Source organism: Sparus aurata, chromosome 15 (assembly GCF_900880675.1).
Source record: "Sparus aurata chromosome 15, fSpaAur1.1, whole genome shotgun sequence".
In the NCBI taxonomy this organism is placed as follows: Eukaryota; Metazoa; Chordata; class Actinopteri; order Spariformes; family Sparidae; genus Sparus; species Sparus aurata.
This window is the reverse complement of record NC_044201.1, coordinates 15,864,957-15,883,551: the sequence shown is the minus strand read 5'-3', so window position 1 is coordinate 15,883,551 and position 18,595 is coordinate 15,864,957. Positions and strand designations below refer to the sequence as shown.

The following is an 18,595-nucleotide window of genomic DNA, read 5'->3' as shown; positions in this document are numbered from 1 at the left end:
ACATCATGACATCACGATTTTTATGACATTTTTTAGACTATATGATGAATTGATGTAAAAAAAAAATGTCCCAGACCAAAATTGGCAGTCATGAGAGAAAGGTAGTGAAATCCAAGGTGGTTTATCATAAACAGTGTTCCTACATTGCGCTGTGAGACAACAAGTCCACAGACCTGCAGATTTAGATCTTTAGCAGCCAGAGCATCAAAGAGTCAGAAGTTGAGGACCAAAATCTTATAATGCGGCCGATGCTGCAGTCCATGTTTACAAATTATCCTATTGAAAAAGGTGCTGTTTTCATCTCAAAAGCACTTTGAAAAACATCCTCTAGGATTTTTCAGTGTGTCAGCTCTATAGATAAAGCTTGTTTATTGTATGACCACATCTTTATTTGAAAACTTGATATTTACATCATAGCAATCTGATTTACCAAACATTTATCTGGCACAGCTCATAATTGATAACCATCTCACACAGTCTGAAGGCACCTTCAAACATTTTCCTGTGTCTTTTGGGAAATCTATCTCACTCTGACTTATCAGCCTGAATTGCTCTGCAGAAAGTGTATTCCACAAACTGTTATGCACTCATCAAAGAAGACACCTTAAAGTCAACTTCACAGAAAACAAGTTCCCCTCTAAGACTTTGCACAGAAGATCATTATGCTTTTTTTCCCATCAGACAGAGGCTGTTTGTGAATGTGCTGAAGTTCAGACTGGATTGACCTGTTTCTTTGTATTCCTTCCTCATCAGTGTGCCTCTTATCAGAGTTGGCCAGGTGCTTCCTAGAAAGACACCTGTGTCAAAGCGTATGATGGTGTTAGCGACATGGATATTTTAAGCATCAGGGCATCATATTTAACATTCATTTAGTTATTAATAGTGCAGCTGGAATGTGACACTTTCCACTGAGTGATGAAGGATTTAAAACTGAGCTCGCTTCCTGGATTGTGTTTCATATTACTTCTGTTTTTACCGCTTTAATCCAGTGCCCGCTGATGTTTTTTGATTTATTTATATCCTATTATGTTTTCTCTGTCAACAAACACTCTGACTCCCCAATCTCTTCTCTTGCCGTGTGAACAACAGTATCTGGGGGTGAATTGCGTATGTTATGTTTCACATAGAGCATCATTGTTCATGTCTATCTTCTCTTTCCTCCTAGGGAAGAAAGTTGGTGAGGAGGCAGTGAGCCTGAACCCGACATGTGCTGAAAGTCATCAGTGGTAGGTTTGAGTCATTTCCCTCCTTTCACATGTCATGATTTAAAAGTTACTTTTTGGTCTGTTCAATTAAGTCTATAGAGCTGTTATTTCCAAAGTAAAGACACAGTTTAATCACCTGTGATTTGTCATCATCGTTGCATTCTGTGAATCACATATGGTTGAATTATAATCCAACTATCAGTGAATTCAATGAGACAGGGTGAAAGCATAAAAACAGGGACTTTTCCCCAGGTGAGTGGTGTTTTGAGTGACGTGTCGGCCTGAAGCAGCTGTTTGAGTGGATGTTTGACTTTGTTAGTTTAGCAAATGTATCTTGAATGAATCCAGAAATTAAAACACAGTGACTTAAATGTACATGTCGACTGACATGTTAATAGTCAGTTATGAGTAATGGTAATCAAGAAGACAGATATTTGGAACCAAGTCTTGGTTTTAAAATGTGGAATAACTTGGTGCAATTTACTCAATTTACGCAACTTATCTCATCATTAAAAAGTATGTGTTGATTGCACGTTGTAACCAACCATCTGTGTTTTCACTGGTTCCCTATAAACCTTGCTATCACTTTACAATTTTGTCTGCCACCAGACCAGACTAATTGACTAAGCTCATGTTTTGTCCTGTGTGATTTGTGACTCTGAGGAAAACGGAAACAGTCGAGTTTGCAATAGCAGCGCCAACAATTATACCACTTGGAAGAGGGGAGAGTTGTATTCCATTTTCTCCTACTGCTACATTTATTTGATGACATTAGCTCCTAGATACAGATTCAGATGATTCGGTGTTAAAAGGCTATTATTTGTGACATGTAAGCCATCAGATAACCACAGAGTGGTGACAGCAGACTGGGAGAGGATGCTGCATCAGTGCCAGAGAAGCACATTTTTCTTCGGGGGCAATGATTAGTTTAGCCCTACAGTGACTGTCGCTACTTTACTCTTTGGACCAAACCAAAGCTGAATTGAACTTGCAAAGAAAAGTGCATACTGTTTCTAATATAAAAAAAAAATAATGTGTATTCACAGATTTTCCATGCATTGCAATCACCTAATGAAAATGCCTGTTATAGTAATTGGGTATATTTCCCAGTTACCTTTTTGGTATGTATAGTGTTGTTTTCTAAACATGTTATGATTTGTAGGATAATTTACACTATTCATAATACATACCTTAATGCCACAAAATTCCGTGGGAGTTAAAATCACCTTTGGTTATTGCAGAGTGTGATTAACAGTCTGAAAAGTCTTGTATAATATTCAAAATGTAAATTTAAACACAACTTTGTGCTTAATTTTGACTGTTCTCCTGAGTGTTTACTTACCCTTGGACTAGTTTACTTGTCTAACTTTAAACATCAGGTTAACAATCTGTTTGGAACATCTGTGGTTTTCAGCAGTGCTTTGCAAACATGCATGTTTGTCAGCTAATAGTAGTTTACCTTCCAAACATCTCCTTCCTGCAAATCACCTCTCAGCCCCCTGATAGCATCACATCTAGTTTGAGGAATGTAAACACAAGCTGGGTTAACTTTGCTCAGATAGAATGATGGCTACACTGAAATAACTTGTGTGATATATGTCCTGTTGTTGCAGTTGCTGTTCCTGTATGTTGGTTGTTGCTGGGCAGCACGAGCTGTACATATTTAGTGGTTGGGGTTATGATATTGATACATGTGGCGCCAAGGCATTGTCATCCCACTCATAAAATGTGTCTGTATTACTGTGTTCTTGTGGCTGTGGTTTTTTGTTTGACTTGTTCCCCAGAAATTACTAAAACAAATCTTGAGGGTGTTTTTGTTGCATCGATCGGATTCTAGTGGACATTTCAAAATGGCTAATAATTCTCTCTCTGATTGGTCTTTCAGCTAAGGGGATTTTTTCCGATGTAGGTCATTCTCAGACAAAGGAAATCAGGCGAGCCTCCTCTCCCCATGTATACCTCCCCGGTTGCTCTGTGACTCAGGGAAAAATCCCCTTGCTTTAATTAGTTGTTCATAGTGGGCTAGATGGCATGAGTCCCGTTTGTATTTGTGCAGGCCCCAGTGGTGCATTCCTCATCTGAAACACTGCTCATGTCAAAACTTGACTGCTGATCATACATGGAATCTATGGCTGGAATAGAGAGATGAAGATTGCACTCAGAGATCAGCTTGCAGCTTCTGGGGGTTAAGAAACAACTGTAACATCTGCTTTAGATGCAGCTACAATAAAACTTTACAAAGTCATGTTCAGCACTGAGCATGTATGCTGTATTCCATACAGTAAACAGCCATTGCTTATAGTTTCCCCAGTGTACATATGTGTTACCCTTTATTGCGTTCCCTAAATGAGTGTCCTGTGTAATTGATATCATGTGGTTACTCTGTAGACATGCATATGAAGTTTTCTCATAGAAAACAGACCCAAACAGCGTGCTCGAGCCAGCAGCCCTGTTTTCTCTCTTCGTTAGGGAATAATTAGCATTAGCTCATGCACATACCACAGCACTCGAGACGTCAAGTGAAATAGAAGGCCGTGTTTGTTTAGTTGATTAAGAGCAACAGCTTTGAAAAGCTTAATGCCTAATCCTATATCCACTAATGGAATTTGTAAGATTCTTAAACCAAGCAGAAATGCTGTCCAAATTGAATGGACAAGGCAAAGTAGGTAAAGCCGCACTTTGAGAAGGGAGGAGGTAGGGACTGGGGACGGAGCCAGGCAGTGCTGCAAGGAAGTTTATGTCTGAGGTAACTGTTTACTTAGTGTACCGATGCCGTGAGAAAACTTGTCACCTGTTTTCCTGAATCCCGCCCAGCTTGTCACAATTTGGCAGATGTTTAGACGCACTGCCAGTCACTCCCTGCTCTGCCACTGAAATCACTTCATTTACTGAGACTACATTGCATAGCCCAGGTGAATAGAGTTTGGGTTGGGTTTAAATTGATAATGAATTTCCGTAACAGCTTTTCTAGATCTACAAAAATGTAAAATAAAGCCTGCACAAATGTGAATGTGCACACGAGCAATTTAATAAATAACTGACCCAACAAAAATAGATTGTAGTATCAAAAATACATAGTAAAACTACTGTATGCTGTGTATTGCGAGTTACAGGGAAATGCAGAGCTATTGGTCATCTCAGTCTTCCAGCTTGATGAGAGAATGACAAATGAGACCACAGTGTCCTGATCTGTCCCTGCGTGAAGAGACCCACTGTCGGATGTTCTGTGACTAACACAAGAATTGTTGGAATGTGTCAGTTTTTACACACCCAATCAAATTAGTTTATATTGTCAGTATTGGTGTTACCAAAACAAAACCTGCCCTGCTGTCTCATTCTCAGTCGTCATGGTACATGACCACAAAGCTGGCTACAGTCCTAGCAAGGCAGGTATAATTGGATGTTTACTAAAACTTTTAAATCAAAGTTTCACGACACTCAAACGCTGTTATCATTGTAAACCAGTTTTACACATCTCCAATTACAGTTTCAAATCACAGCAATTTAATATGCGAGTACAATTCCCACCAAATGAGTGTTCAAATGATTTTAGATGTTTTTAGTTTGGGGAAATTTGTAAAATGTATAATTGAATTTCTGTGTTCATATATATACATATATATATATATTAGGGCTGTCAAAGCGTTAATAACTCGTTAACGCAACATCCTCTTAACGCCGTTAATGTTTTTTAACGCGCGATTAACGCTCGGTATTAAAAAAAAAAAGAAATGCACATTGTTTGATTTACGGCCATCGGTGGCCCCTGTAGTCTTGATCCAGAGGGTGGCAGAAGAATAAGAAAGGGAATCAGAAGAACAAGAAGCAGGGTTGGCGTTCGGGAAAAACATGGTGGACTGAAAAGAGAAAGTGAAAGTAAATGGAGAAAGGACTTATGAACGGCAAATTTACTTTCAAAACACTGCCAGATGGTTCAGTCGATAGGACAAAAGTTATCTGCACGTACTGTCAACATGAAATGAGTTACCACTGAAGTACGTCGAGTCTCAAATATCATTTGCAAGCCAAACACATGGCAGATGCAGAGAGCCCACTGCCCCTTCCCCCTCGCCAAAAGCAAAATCATCAGCATGTTTTGATCCCATTTAGGGTGAGGGGATATTTTTTGAGCCTTTTATTTTCCTGCATAATTTGAAGTGTTGAATAAACATTATAATAAAGCAAGCATATTTGCCCCTTCTTATGTTGTTAAAAGTATTAAGAACATGAAAAAAATACATTAAGGAACATTTAGAACAGAAAAAAATGTGCCAAAAAATTGCGATTAATCGCGAGTTAACTATCGACAAAATGCGATTAAAAAAATGTATCGTTTGACAGCCCTAAATTTATCGTTTGACAGCCCTAATGTCATATATATATATATATATATATATATATATATATATATATATATATATATATATATATATATATATATATATATATATATATATATATATATATATATATATATATATATATATATATATATATATATATATATATATAGTTACCAGCTAATCATTACCCGGTGCAACGCCATGCTGCCTTTCTGAAGCATGAGTACCATTATTTCTCTAAACCAATTCAACCACTTCAGAGCATTCTGAACTCAAACAAACGTTATAACTGCCCAGTCACTTGAAAGACACTTTTGCTAATCAGTAGCCATGAAGACAGAGCTAAACACAGCAGTTAGAATACAGGCTAACAAGCTAGATTTAGCAACAAGCTATGTAGCTCGTGTGCAACATCGTACGGCCATATGCGCTATTGCAAGTATTACTGTAACCGCAGCTACCATAGACTTGTGTTTAAAACATAGAATGAAACATATATAAAGCAGGGGTCCTTACTTGTCCAGCAGAAAAGACGCTAAATCTGCATATCCTTGCTCGGTCCAGCTCTTTGTCTTTACACTGCTTTTCATCGTCAGTCTTCTTATTTCTTCTCTTTGACATGGGCAATGGTTGGGCATTCTTCAGCTCTGTTGTTGTTGTCTGTTCTATGCCATTGTTTACAGTTTGAGCTTGAAAGTATCTGACCAGGTAAGAGCAGGCACTACGCCTGCGCGGGGGAGACACCTTTAATTAAACAGCTTTAATCAGTATCACAAAATTCATTGTGATGCTTTGAGAGGGGGAGCAGGGGCAGCCTGGCCATTGGGTCCCTTAAAGGACCCTCCTTCATGGCTTTTGCCCCAGCAAGGGCCCAGCCTGTGGCACAACTTATGTAGTTACACATAGCCATTGTATACTGTGAAGCATAACGGTCCATAATTGATCATACTCTTTGTTAGTCAGCACTGAACAGAAAGTACAGCTGAGACAGATGAGAATGGAATTAGTTTCCGTCATAAACCACAGCACTGACAAAGTGATTATCTTCATACTACATTACAGGTGTGCTGCACAATGGCACCTTGTTAATCCTGTATACGTTTTGCTTCTCATTCGTGTTGTCCAAATTAGCACAAAACGAGATTGGGACAGCTCAAAAACAAAGAAGAGGTATTATTAGAATTATTATAATGATGCTATTATGTTGTCTGTTTGTATTATCTGCCGCACTATGATTCTTAGAGTAACTGCCTTCTGTACTCAACAGCTACTATGATATCGATATCTGCTTTCTAGAAATATACCTTAAATATATCTATATCAGCACATACTGTAGGTTGGCTAGTAAGTAGCACCGTCATTTCTGCCACTGCTATATCAAAGTGAAACAAAAGAAGTAAGTAGTCTGGGATCATGGGTAGATGCTGACTTTGTTGATAAACAGCTATTTGTAATGCCAAAATATCCCTACTTGACTCTGGCAGAAACATTTAAGGATTAGATAATGCTTTAAAGTTTTATTTCCATTATGTTTAGTCCTACTATCGACTTCCTTCCTCACTCTGTGACTTTCTCTGAGGTTATAGCGCCAGGCGATCAAATGAAACACACACATAGCTTGAGTAAAAAATAGATTCTTCTGGGTTTGAACATTGTTGGAAACATCTTATGTATGTCCACCAAAGAAATACAACAAAGGTTTAGTAATTTTAAAGCTACACTTAAGGGTCTGTTGTGTCTGTATTCGCAAGTATGTATATTTAACTACAAGTTGAAAAACCGTGAAGCTCTGTCTTTGTTTGTTTTTATCTGTATAACTTCAAGTTGATGCCTGTAGTGAAAGATCTCAGATTATTATCATAGAACCAGGGATTACACTAAATAACCAAAAGCTTTCAGTCATTAAAAACCGTTGATGTGCAGACTCAATTTGTGAGCCTCACACAGTCAGAAACATGCAGCATCCTCTCTGAGGCTGCGCACCGGCCGCTTGAAGACCTGAAGTGATGAATGGATGTGATGTTCATGCAACAGTCATCACTTCACGAGAGATTATGCATACTTTCCCACTCTGTCATGCATCAAACCTCTGTACTTTTCCCAGGAGTGGAATAGGAGGACTCTTTGAAGATGAGTGTATGTTGAGGCACTGTTCAGATGGACGCTATCAGCTTGTCCAAACTGTCACCTCCTAAATCTTTTGATTCTCTGTGGATGTCAGAGTGAGACATCTCCTCCTCTCTCTTCTTGTGTTTAATTCTTTAAAAACACTGTGAGATTGCTATTATACCAGTGTGCAAAAGAGAGTGGATGTGTGGACCACATGGCATGTAGCGTACGATGAAGTTTTTGTATGTAGTATGTACGCATGCATTGGGTTACATACGGTGCTTTCGTGACAGCAAGTGTGAAGCCTATTTGTATAATCTCAGCAGGCTGATGTGATTGCATTCTTGTATCGCCGGCTTTGTTTATAGGTGCGTTTTCAATGATCCCACCGTGTGAATTCAGCCCATGTAAATCCCTGACTATAGGGCCTCTCTGATGGTACAAAGGCCCGCGGATTAAGCATGGAGCCTGTGGCAGTGCCAGTCAGAGGAGGGGGGAGGATGGGGTCACTTTGACCTCCACAAAGACAACTTTAATATCAAACAAGCGCCTGTGTTTGCTGCGGCTACTGTTGGTGTCACCGTGGCAGCATTGTGCCCTTCTACCAGTAGCTGTAGAAACCCAATGTGCGTAAACTCCAGACCTCACTGTGCTCAGGTTCATCGCTGTGGGAACACTAGCTTCACAGCCACAGAGAAAACACCATCAGCTCACTCTGTCATGGGCTATTGGCGCACTTCACACACCCCCACATATTGTCTCACACAGGTTGTCCTTGAATTCCTTGAGTTCCTCCTCCTGTTCCCGTACAAGTTTTAGCCTGGAGTCCTGCCTGGCCCTCTCTTTCTTGAATGAGCTCTCTATGTTTGGATTTGAAGGCTGAAATCAATCTGCTGTTTCCGCCAAGCAGCTGACACTTAGGCCCTTTTGTTTTTGCCCAGTAGAGTGGGGGATTTCACTGAGCCGCGATAAAAACACAGACTGACCTTGCGCAATTAAGTGTTCTGTCCTCCACTCATCTTCCCATGTCATGTGTTGCCACCGCCCACCTTTCCTCCTCATCTGGATATTTCCCTTTACTTGCCTTAGACAGGCGAGGAGGGATAGTATTTCATTTCAGAGAAGAAAGGAAAGGATAAACAACAGCACGTTGGCCCCTGAGGCCTGACACACCCCTCTACACTTCCACATACCAGCTCCTTATAGGCTCCCTTCCCTCACCTGTCTCCGCCTCTCCTCTAAAGGCCTGGTGCTGTTTTACCCAGTGACTATAGATGCGTTGCATAACATCAGAAACAAAACACACATTAAAATCTGAATTTTTAGGTATTTATTTGGGGAATTTATACATAGAAGTAGACTTGTTTTGATACAGATACTAGTATCTGAAATACCTCAAGTACAGCTTAAGATGCTTGAATCAGAATCAGTAAGTACACAAGTCTATGCAGTGATCTGATACCACATCATATATTCGTTGGAAATGAGACCTGGCTCCATCCCAGCAGCACTTACTTAACACACTGATACTGGAACAGTACCTGGTATAGGTGCCGGGATCAGTTTTGGGAAGGGAAACATGTTATCGGTACATCTTTGAATAGAGGACAGAAGCACAGTTGAGGATGAAGAACCCTAAATGAAACAGTATTTTATGCTGATCGAATCATGAGCAGTGTGGGCCAACGTACCTCTTGGTAAACACTGCCAGAATTGCTACATGCTGAGTAATGTTCGAGTTGGCCAATCTGAGGGAAGTAAAACAATGCGTTGCGGTAGCCTGGATGTTGAGCAATCTTCTCCCACACCTGGGCATCACTCAACCTCAAATAGATTACTATTCCCCTCTGGTATGCTGCTCTGGTCTTCTTATCTCACCTCACCACTATTAAGATTAATTGCATTTAATCACATCAGCATATTACAGCATGCTCACAGACAGAGAGGAATGACTACTTTGTTAGTGGAACTAGTGAAAGAAGATTGCAGTTAGCTGAGATCTTGATCTCTTGTGGGGGAGTTGTCAAGGAATGAAGGGAAGTAGGGCTACCTCTTGTTTGTTAATTAAGGTAAGTATGCCATCATTTATTTTGTTCATTAACATAAAGCGTAAGGCTGGAAGTAAAGATTAATTTCATTGGCTATTGATAATTGCAGATGGTTGTGGATAAGTTCTCATTTATTTATCCCAAACTATTGTAAAATGGTTGTCACAATTTCTGCACATTGCTTGTTTTGTTCAAACAGCAGCCCAAAACATAAATATATTCAATTAACAGTACCGTGGAAAAAGGAAAGAGCGGCAAATCACTACATTCAGAAAGCTACAAATTATTTTAAATTTTAATTCTGACTTTTTAAATATGTGATAATATCAATTAATTAATTGTGAAAATATAATATTAATAGTAGTAGTTTTTCTTTTGATTGGCAAATCCTTTTTTCAACTGTATCTTTTCAGCTATAGTGATGCATTTCTGCAAATATTATCAATAGTTAGAGTGACAATGCTAATACCACAGTCTAAGTTTAGCATGTTGGAATGTTAACCTTCTGTTAGGTAGATCTAAACATATTATCCAGCTAAGGCTACAATACCTCATCTCAAGTAGGTTATTTCTTATTTCAGCTTTTTAAAGGTGCCTTATTTGATCACTACTTCAATCTGCTCAGCTTGCTTTTTATTGTGCACACCATCCTGCCCCGCCCCACGTCTCTCTGTTCTGTTCATTTGTAGGCCCTTTTTTCCTTCAGTTTATTCATTGCAGAAATTAGTTATTCAAATATTAAATATCCAAAATAGTTGAATGTTCAATTTCCTAAGTGGTAAGTGAAAGTTTTTACAATTCCTCCCAATGGTAACATATCTGTACCAAATGTCATGAAAATCCATCCAAAAGCAGTTGAGTAATTTCACTCCAGTCCACAATTGTATACCTCATAGTGGTGCAAGGCGAAGAGTCAGGTGATCGCCTAACTTAGCAATCTCCAACCTGTGGAAGCCATTTCATGGCAATACATCCAACACCACCAAAGTGGTGGAACATCCAACATTGTTGCTTGTAGTGTGGCTAAAAGGGTTTTTTCAAGCAGATGTTTCCTTGGCTTTTAAGTGTATTTTTGTTAAATGATACTGCAACACACCAGCTCCACATGGGACTTGTTCACACTTAACCTTTGAGCCATTGTTGCTTTGATTTTCATTTATCCAGATCATGAAGCCACTGCATACTTTGAAAACCTAAAATGAGGTTTCCAACCACAAACCAACTGTGTCCTTGGTGTGTTTCCTCACAGCAGATATTGGCCCTCATTTATCAATCTTGCGTAAAAACGGGTGCAGATCTGAGCGCAGAATTGGTCTTACGACAGGACACAAGTGTGATTTATGAAACATTCGTATCTGACCAATCCCAGCGTACGAATGATCGTGTCTTGATAAATGCGGCGGCTGAATTCGATCGTCATTAACATGTCATGCCCTTAAATATTCCTGGTTCGGAGGCCGCGCCCACTGAGGTCGAACATGGAGAGAAGAAACACTGGCAAGAAGATAAACTTTTCCGAGATGGAGATCGGCATCCTGGCAGCGCTAGCACATCAAAGGCACTCCGTTCACTAATGCAATGTTGTGCAGAACTGAACAGGCCAAAATAATATGGTACACTTTCTCTGGAGTATACAGCAGCGTTCCCCCTGCTGGTCCGAGACAGAGCCACCTGCCCTTCAGCAACCCGAAGCAGCGCTCCACTGTGACCCGTGTGCGTGTGTGCGCACTATTGAATCTGCGCTCCTGCTCTGTAGCAGGGTTTGCCAGTGGGGTTATAAGGTATTCCGGTAATTAGTTGTCATGTTAGGCTATTTAGCCTATCATATTTTATTTTACAAAAACGTGGTATCAGTAAAAACGTGGGCTTTTTTTAATTTTGTTTCATTCGTTTTAAGAATCCATTTTGATCTGTTCTAAATATGTGACTGCTTATGCTTAATGACAGCTGAGGTTTGTTTAATAATTATTTTCAGACTCGGTCGAATGGTCGTACGCATGGTTTTCTGCCATACGTTCGTTTGATAAATGAGGGTCATTGAGTCTCCAGTGATGGATTTGCTCAAAGCCTTTACATCCAGCAGTCTGTTTTCATTGGAAGCTATGCAGCACAACTGCAGACAGATAGCATCTCTGACTCTTGTGATGTTGTGGAGCTCTCCACTCATCGGGCGCCAACCAGCGGCAGCATGGTCACACCCTGCGCTGCCTTAAGAAAATAAACACAGACCTTTTTGGTTACACTTGCACACAATTCATCGGCCTTTGTTTGCTTTCCAGCAAATATTTAGGGCACTTAGAAGCGATGTGGTTAGTACTTGTCTTATGATTTGTTAATTTAACGCCTCGCCCACACGCTGTTGGATGTGATGATGGTTATAACAAAGATTGATGTTTGCATGATGTGTCATCCAATTACAACCAGCTGAGTTATCTTTTTATTTGTACTTTTTGATGAGTTAATGCTTGGAACTTTGTCAACTAAAGTCAAATCACTTTCTACCATACTAACAAGATCATTGAACCTCCTTAATCTTCATTTGGTAATTACCTTCTAATCATATAGTACATCTGACATTATTTGGTTTTTGTCCTGGTGTTGTAATCTGTGTCGGCATGCTGCCCCTGATCACAATCCAGAAAACAAGATGAGAAAGAGCGAGAACAGAGAACAGTAGCCCACTGCCAAATCATGTCCTGTTAAAAAATCCGTCCACACATACCAGACACCTCAGTATTCACACGCACAGTTGCAGATTCCACCTACCATCAGCACCACCATGTCAGACGACACTGTCAGATGACCTCTGTTCCCGCTGATCCTTCATGTAAAAAGGTGTTTATGTCAATCTGTGGTGTTTGACAGAGTACCAGCAGGATTAAAGCAGCCTTGCGGTGAAAAGACTTTGATCAGCCTTCTCCTCTGCTCTCCAAACCCACAGCGTCATGCTGACTTACACATCCCAAAGCTGAAATCACTCTTTGTTTCCCCTCCACTTGCCCACTGGTCCAAATCTGTCTATTAATTAGAGAGTGAGGGAATAAGGTGAAGCAGCTTATCTCTGCTGATGTCTAATGAGGAGTCTTGCCAAAGAAGGTTGAGTTTTGGTGGTTTGTCTGTTCCTCTTTGGTTTCTTAGTGGTAGTGACCCAGAAGAAAGGTGGTGTGACTCAAAGGTAATGCCCAACTTCTTTCCCCCCCCCCCCAATGCTAAACTGTTGCTATCATTGCAATTCCTAGAGTTCATATTAATTCTGCTACTTTCTTCAACAAGTTATTTCGCTTTCAGTCCAGTGAATTTCACTGATACTCAGTCTGTCTGCACTAGGAAGAGGCACAGTAAGGACAGAGGTAATCTTGTCAAGCACGTGGTTCAGTGGTACAAATTTCTGAATCAGCTATGTGCTGGATTAATTGAAGGTGTTGAGGTGCCCTGTATAAGACACATGATCCACAACTGTCCGAAAAAAAAAAAAACTGCCAGACTGTTTTGTTGCCTCTCGTTGCCTGTGTCTTGCCAGCAAAGCTGCACTTGAAGAAACCGCAAAGACTTAAACCAATGTCGTACTAGCTCGTACACCCTGCATTCTGATTGCGGTAATCTGAAACCGTCATTCAAAAAGAGAAACTGGAAGACTCATGACTGCAGTTATAAATATTTTTGTAATGATCAAGCAGTGTTTTTTCACACCACTCTAGCTTACATACCCGCTTCTAATAGTGAATATGTCTGACAAAAATGTTGCAAATCGCACTGGCAAAGAAGCAGAGGCAAATAAATAGAAACAGACAAAATGGGTGAAATTATGGATCCCTTTATGTTTCCATTTCTCTTCTTGTGCACTGATTAGCTTAGCAAAACAGCCAATCCCAGTGATTTTTCTCACCGACGGCTCTGCAGCAGATTTAACATGCTCATTCAGACAGAAAAGCTGCCAACGGTGTGGGACACATCACAGAAACTATGACCATAGAGGTGCACTGATGGTGCAATGGCCGACAGTCAACCTGGTTTTTCAGGGCCTATAGGGCAAAGGTGTTAACCTCTTCTGGACAGCCACACTCAAAGGCAAAATAAAAAAATCATTCAAATATGGGTATAAAAGTACACTTTTGTTGTTAACAATATTGTTGAGAAACTATTATATTGTTGAGAGCAATGTTGTTCAAACCTTGCCACTTTATTGCCTCAGAATGGCTGGGCAATCACTGCGTGAAGTGGGCATGTTGGTTGAACTGTAGGTTTTGTTCAACCGTCCAACAAATACTTCTGTCGAAGCAAACTGCCACCTTTAATCTCTAATGAATGTGAAGCCAAAGCACGCTTCACTCAGTATGCCAGAATGAATACGGAAAAAAATGGCTTTGTGTTCAAGTCAAGCATATAGATCCCAATAGTGCATAATCAGAAGTCGTTATTTTCTCTTTCTGTTTGTGTTCTATTTGTATTAAAGAATCTAGCTTCTGTTTATTTTATAAATTATAAAACTAAAAGTAGTTACGAATCATGAAACGAGACACTGATAGAAGATGCAGTTTTACTGCCAGTTCTGCTGGTTATTGTCTTCATGAAGCAGAAAACACCATTTATTTATTCATTTGTTTTTTCAGTTTTGATAAATCTGTCTTTTTTTTCTCTGTGAAAATCATTAAAAACCTAAAACAATGAGCCAAGCAGTGACCTGTATACAACCGATCAACAGAATATTCTCTCTCTACAGGTATGCCATCATGTGTGGGATTATGGCAGAATATGAAACAGTACAGAACAAGATAAAGAATGGATACATATTTAAGGTAAGTTGTCTAACAACGACAGTACTCTCTTCCTCTGAAACCTATTGTGACTAATGAAATGTTTGCACAAATTATATGTATACATTTTTCATATATACATTAGGCATTACTTCTCCCATAAACTTATAGTAAAGTGGAATGGATGCTCATATCTTACGCCAGTAGGCCCCTCATACAGCCAGCCGGTTGCATAAGGTGAAGTGTGGAACAACGGCACGTAGCATTTTATCTCCTGTCAGCGGCTTCCCACAAACACTGTGTAACTTCAAAACTCTTGACAGGTGAACGAGGGAGAGATAGAGCGCCAAAGAGGGAAGATATGAAAAAAAAGCACTCTGAATCAGAGCGAGGGAGAATGGAAAAGAACGAGGGAGGGTGTGTGACAGCTGGGAGTGTGTGGTCGCTCTGCTAGATCGCGTGTGTGAGAGGTGTTTGTGAAATACTTGTGGGTTGGTGAAGCAGGACAGATCAGGTCAGAACAGAAGGCAGTGGAAATAGCAGCCGTGTCATGAATCAACAGTGAAAATCTTCTCCCTGTCTGTCTGTCTGTCTGCCTGCCTCCCCTCCCAGGATCATCTGGATAAAGCCATCGAGCTGAAGCCTCAAGACCCCATGTCCTACTACCTGCTGGGCCGCTGGTGTTATGCTGTATGTGACCCTGCCGACACACTTCACAGCACACATATCTCTCCCATCTCACCTCGCATAGGCAAACAGTGAAATTATGGAGGCTGACATGTTGCTCACCCACCCACGGCTTCCCCTCATTCATTCCCACTGTTTAGGTTTCCCTGAGGTTTGTTTTCCCCTCTGCGATATTCGCAGAAAGCGCTGCAGGAGGTCAACACCAGCCATTGTTTGCTTTAAATCAGATTGTACCTGAGAGATATTTTCATCCTGTTTTTATTCGCCTCATGTTCTTTCAGCACCAGCAGCTGTTTTTGATGCAGCTGATTATTGTTTTTTTCATGTCTCGTCTGTCAGTCATTTAATTACCTCTGATCTTTTTATTATAATGTTTGACAATTAATACATTAGTTTAGATTTAAAGGTTTACAGACATTCTGTTTGTTTAGTGAGCAATTTATCACGTAACTCTGGGCCAATCGTTGAGCTAAATGCCTTTAAGGAAAGAAAGCTATTACAGAGTGCTCTGATTTAAATTTTATTATACTCACCTCCACCTTTGGTACCAGAGAATGAGTGCAGGTCTGTGCTAATTTAGTGGAGCAGCAACACCTGATATTTTTCAGGGATTGAGTTTTATGGGCTGTCTGTGGTGTGTTCATACTCAACAATGATCTACTGTTTGAATTCAGCCAGCGGATCTGTTTGAAAGGTCCTGCAATGACGCCAAGGCAATGCTACACCTGCAATTAGACGTTGCTATGATGAATGGTGCGAGGCAGGAACATTACATGTTTGACCCAGGCTTCTCCTGGCCATTATCATTTTCTGTGAAAAGTGTCAGTAGAAAAGTATCAGTGTACGAGGCGACCTGTGGTCATGGAATAACTGGAAATGACACAGTGGAGAGAGTGTGTGTTTCTGGCCTGGAATTGAAAAACGATATGTAACCAGACCAGCTAGGAAATTTTGTGGGTACTCGCTTATGGGAACATATGCCCACAAAATTCATTAACTTTGATTCCATTAGCTGTTAAAACACCTAATTTTACAATCGGTCTGGCACTGAGGTGGCAGTTTGCCACCAACTTAAAGGTGCAATATGCAAGAATTGGCATACTGTCAAATTCATACTCAAAACAAATAGGAGGCAGTATATCACCAGATTAACAGCTAACTACTGCTCACTGTAGCAGCCATTAGCTAGTTAGCTCAGTTAGCTGTGCAGCTAACATTGCAGACTGGGTGGTGATTAGCACACTAATGTCAGCAGAATATATCACATAGTAAACTGTTATTTCTTCACATTCTGTTGGTAATTTAGGTAACTTTTGAAGGTTTTCATCTATATTCTTATGTATTGCACCTTTAACACTGTTTCTAAACCTCCCCTGTGGTGGCCACTAATATGCAAAAAACACAAAGACCCTCTTTAGAGCCTTTGTTTGGTTTGTCTGGGCTGCTGTTGAAACATGGCGGAGAATTGTCTTTAACATGATTATTTTGCAGGTGGCTCAGTTATCATGGATTGAGAGAAAAGTTGCTGCAACATTATTTGGAGAGCCTCCAAGTGCTACGGTTGAAGACGCACTAAAGAATTTTCTAAAGGTACCGTGATTCACTCTGCAATCATTCTCCTTTGTACCTTATAACATGTGATTCCTTAAGGCCAGACAATGCTAATAACTAGTTCTTACAAGTGTCTCCTCATTTTAATGAAAAAGTGTAGCCTTTTTGCCCAACATTAAAAAAACTAAGTGTGAACAGCCTGCTATCACACAGAGGGTCAATTAAAGGTAACCACAGTGCTATCTTTAATAGACAAAGGTAATGGAAGTAGTTGTCTGAAGAATAAGATTTAAATCCTGCTTATTTTATCCCGTCATGTGTAGCCAAATGATTCCCATGTTAGACAGATAAGGCAGGGAGAGCTTTAGATGCTGTTTGACGATCAAACAAGTACCTTATTTGAAGCATAGGAATGCTGCCACAGGACAAAATTAACTGGAAAATAATTTCATAAAAATAGGAGCTAATTTTTTTCTCGGTGCTGTTTAAATGATTGCACGCTCTCCCCTGAGCTGCTCTGAGTAGTGAAACATGTTACGTGCAGTGTTCTTGTTTGTCTAGCATTCAACAGCAACTTGCCTCCAGGTCACTCCTGTACTAGTCTTCAAAGACCTAACACTCCATATTGTGAAAGGTTTAATCTGTGTTCCCACATTTTAAATGTTTATATAGTAGAGAAATTTATTTAGCTTCTGGCCAATATTCCTGCGCATGCCTCTTCCTTTTGTCTATGTGTATCTCACCCATCAATTCGATCTAAGTGGTCCCTGTTGCAACATGTCACTTGTGACCTGAAGGAGAACCTCCAGTGTGGCTGTGAAGCTTTTACGTAAAACATCCTGCAAAATTATCAAGGTCCCGGCCTCTAATCAGTGGTTATCTGTAACTGGCTAACTGTAGGGGAGCTGCTTTGGTTGTCACAGCTGCAGGAGAAAGAGAAGCAAGTAAATGAGTCAGACGAAAAAGGCTGTTGTTCTTAGCTTTTGTGATATACAAGAGTAGTATAGTGGTATATGCATTATGAACAGAAATAAACTGTCTTCTGAAATCTTTGTCCTTTATCAAGGTTGAGGAAATCCAACCAGGATATTCCAAACTCAACTATGTGTTTCTAGCTAAGGTCAGTACCAGACACTTGAAGTTGATTTTTTTCATTACAATACATTGTCCTGTGGGATCATACTGAGGCTAAACAATCCATTGACAGTTTTTGTCCTTTTCTTTGGCAGTGCTACAAAGACCTGGGGCAGAGTCAAAAGGCTAGGAGGATGTGTGAATCTGCTTGTTCAATGAATGTTGTGTCCAAAGAGGTAGACATCATCACAAACTGTGTTTGTATCCATCTCACAGAGATATTCTATCCGACTTTCATTGTTTCTTTTTATAAAATGCATCCAGAATTAGGAACGTTCAAGAATAATTTCAGCAAGATATGAAAATTCAGTCATTTTCTATTCACCTCTATGCTGTGTAGGAAACTTGGGTTAAGTTTTGTAGTCCACAAAATATTTCTGGAGCTTCACAGCAAAAAGGTATAGCAACATTATCCAAAACAATTGAAGTAGATGGAGACTTGTTTTAACACAACTGGAAAAAAACATAGAATGGCTCCATACGACTTGTCCGGCATATTCCAAGTGTCCTGAAGCCCAGAAATCTTAAGTGTACTGTACCTTACTGTAGCGCGTACTACAGTAAGCGTGTAGATGCTGCAAATGGCATCTTTCCAAATTAATTTAGGATCTCTGGGTTTCCCGAGAGTTGGATTGTTGGATGTTTTTTTAAGTTTCCAAACAATTCCCCATCTACTTGTCTAGTCAGTTGTCTAGGAGAATGCTGCAAGGCTTCTTTGCCGTGAAGCTCCAGAAATGGAAATAGAAACCTGACTTTCCATCAGT

At 40.1% G+C, this 18,595-nt stretch overlaps 1 protein-coding gene across 2 annotated transcripts in view; it reads left to right on the top strand.

Moving 5' to 3' along the window:
• Nucleotides 1-18,595, top strand: part of rmdn2 (regulator of microtubule dynamics 2) — a 40,869-nt gene that overhangs the window by 19,661 nt on the left and 2,613 nt on the right. For both annotated transcript variants that reach the window (XM_030442660.1, XM_030442659.1), the window contains exons 5-10: nt 1,166-1,226; nt 14,426-14,501; nt 15,072-15,149; nt 16,638-16,736; nt 17,764-17,817; nt 17,927-18,007. In XM_030442660.1, coding sequence (XP_030298520.1) covers nt 1,166-1,226; nt 14,426-14,501; nt 15,072-15,149; nt 16,638-16,736; nt 17,764-17,817; nt 17,927-18,007 — 449 coding nt within the window. The remainder of the gene's footprint in view (nt 1-1,165; nt 1,227-14,425; nt 14,502-15,071; nt 15,150-16,637; nt 16,737-17,763; nt 17,818-17,926; nt 18,008-18,595) is intronic.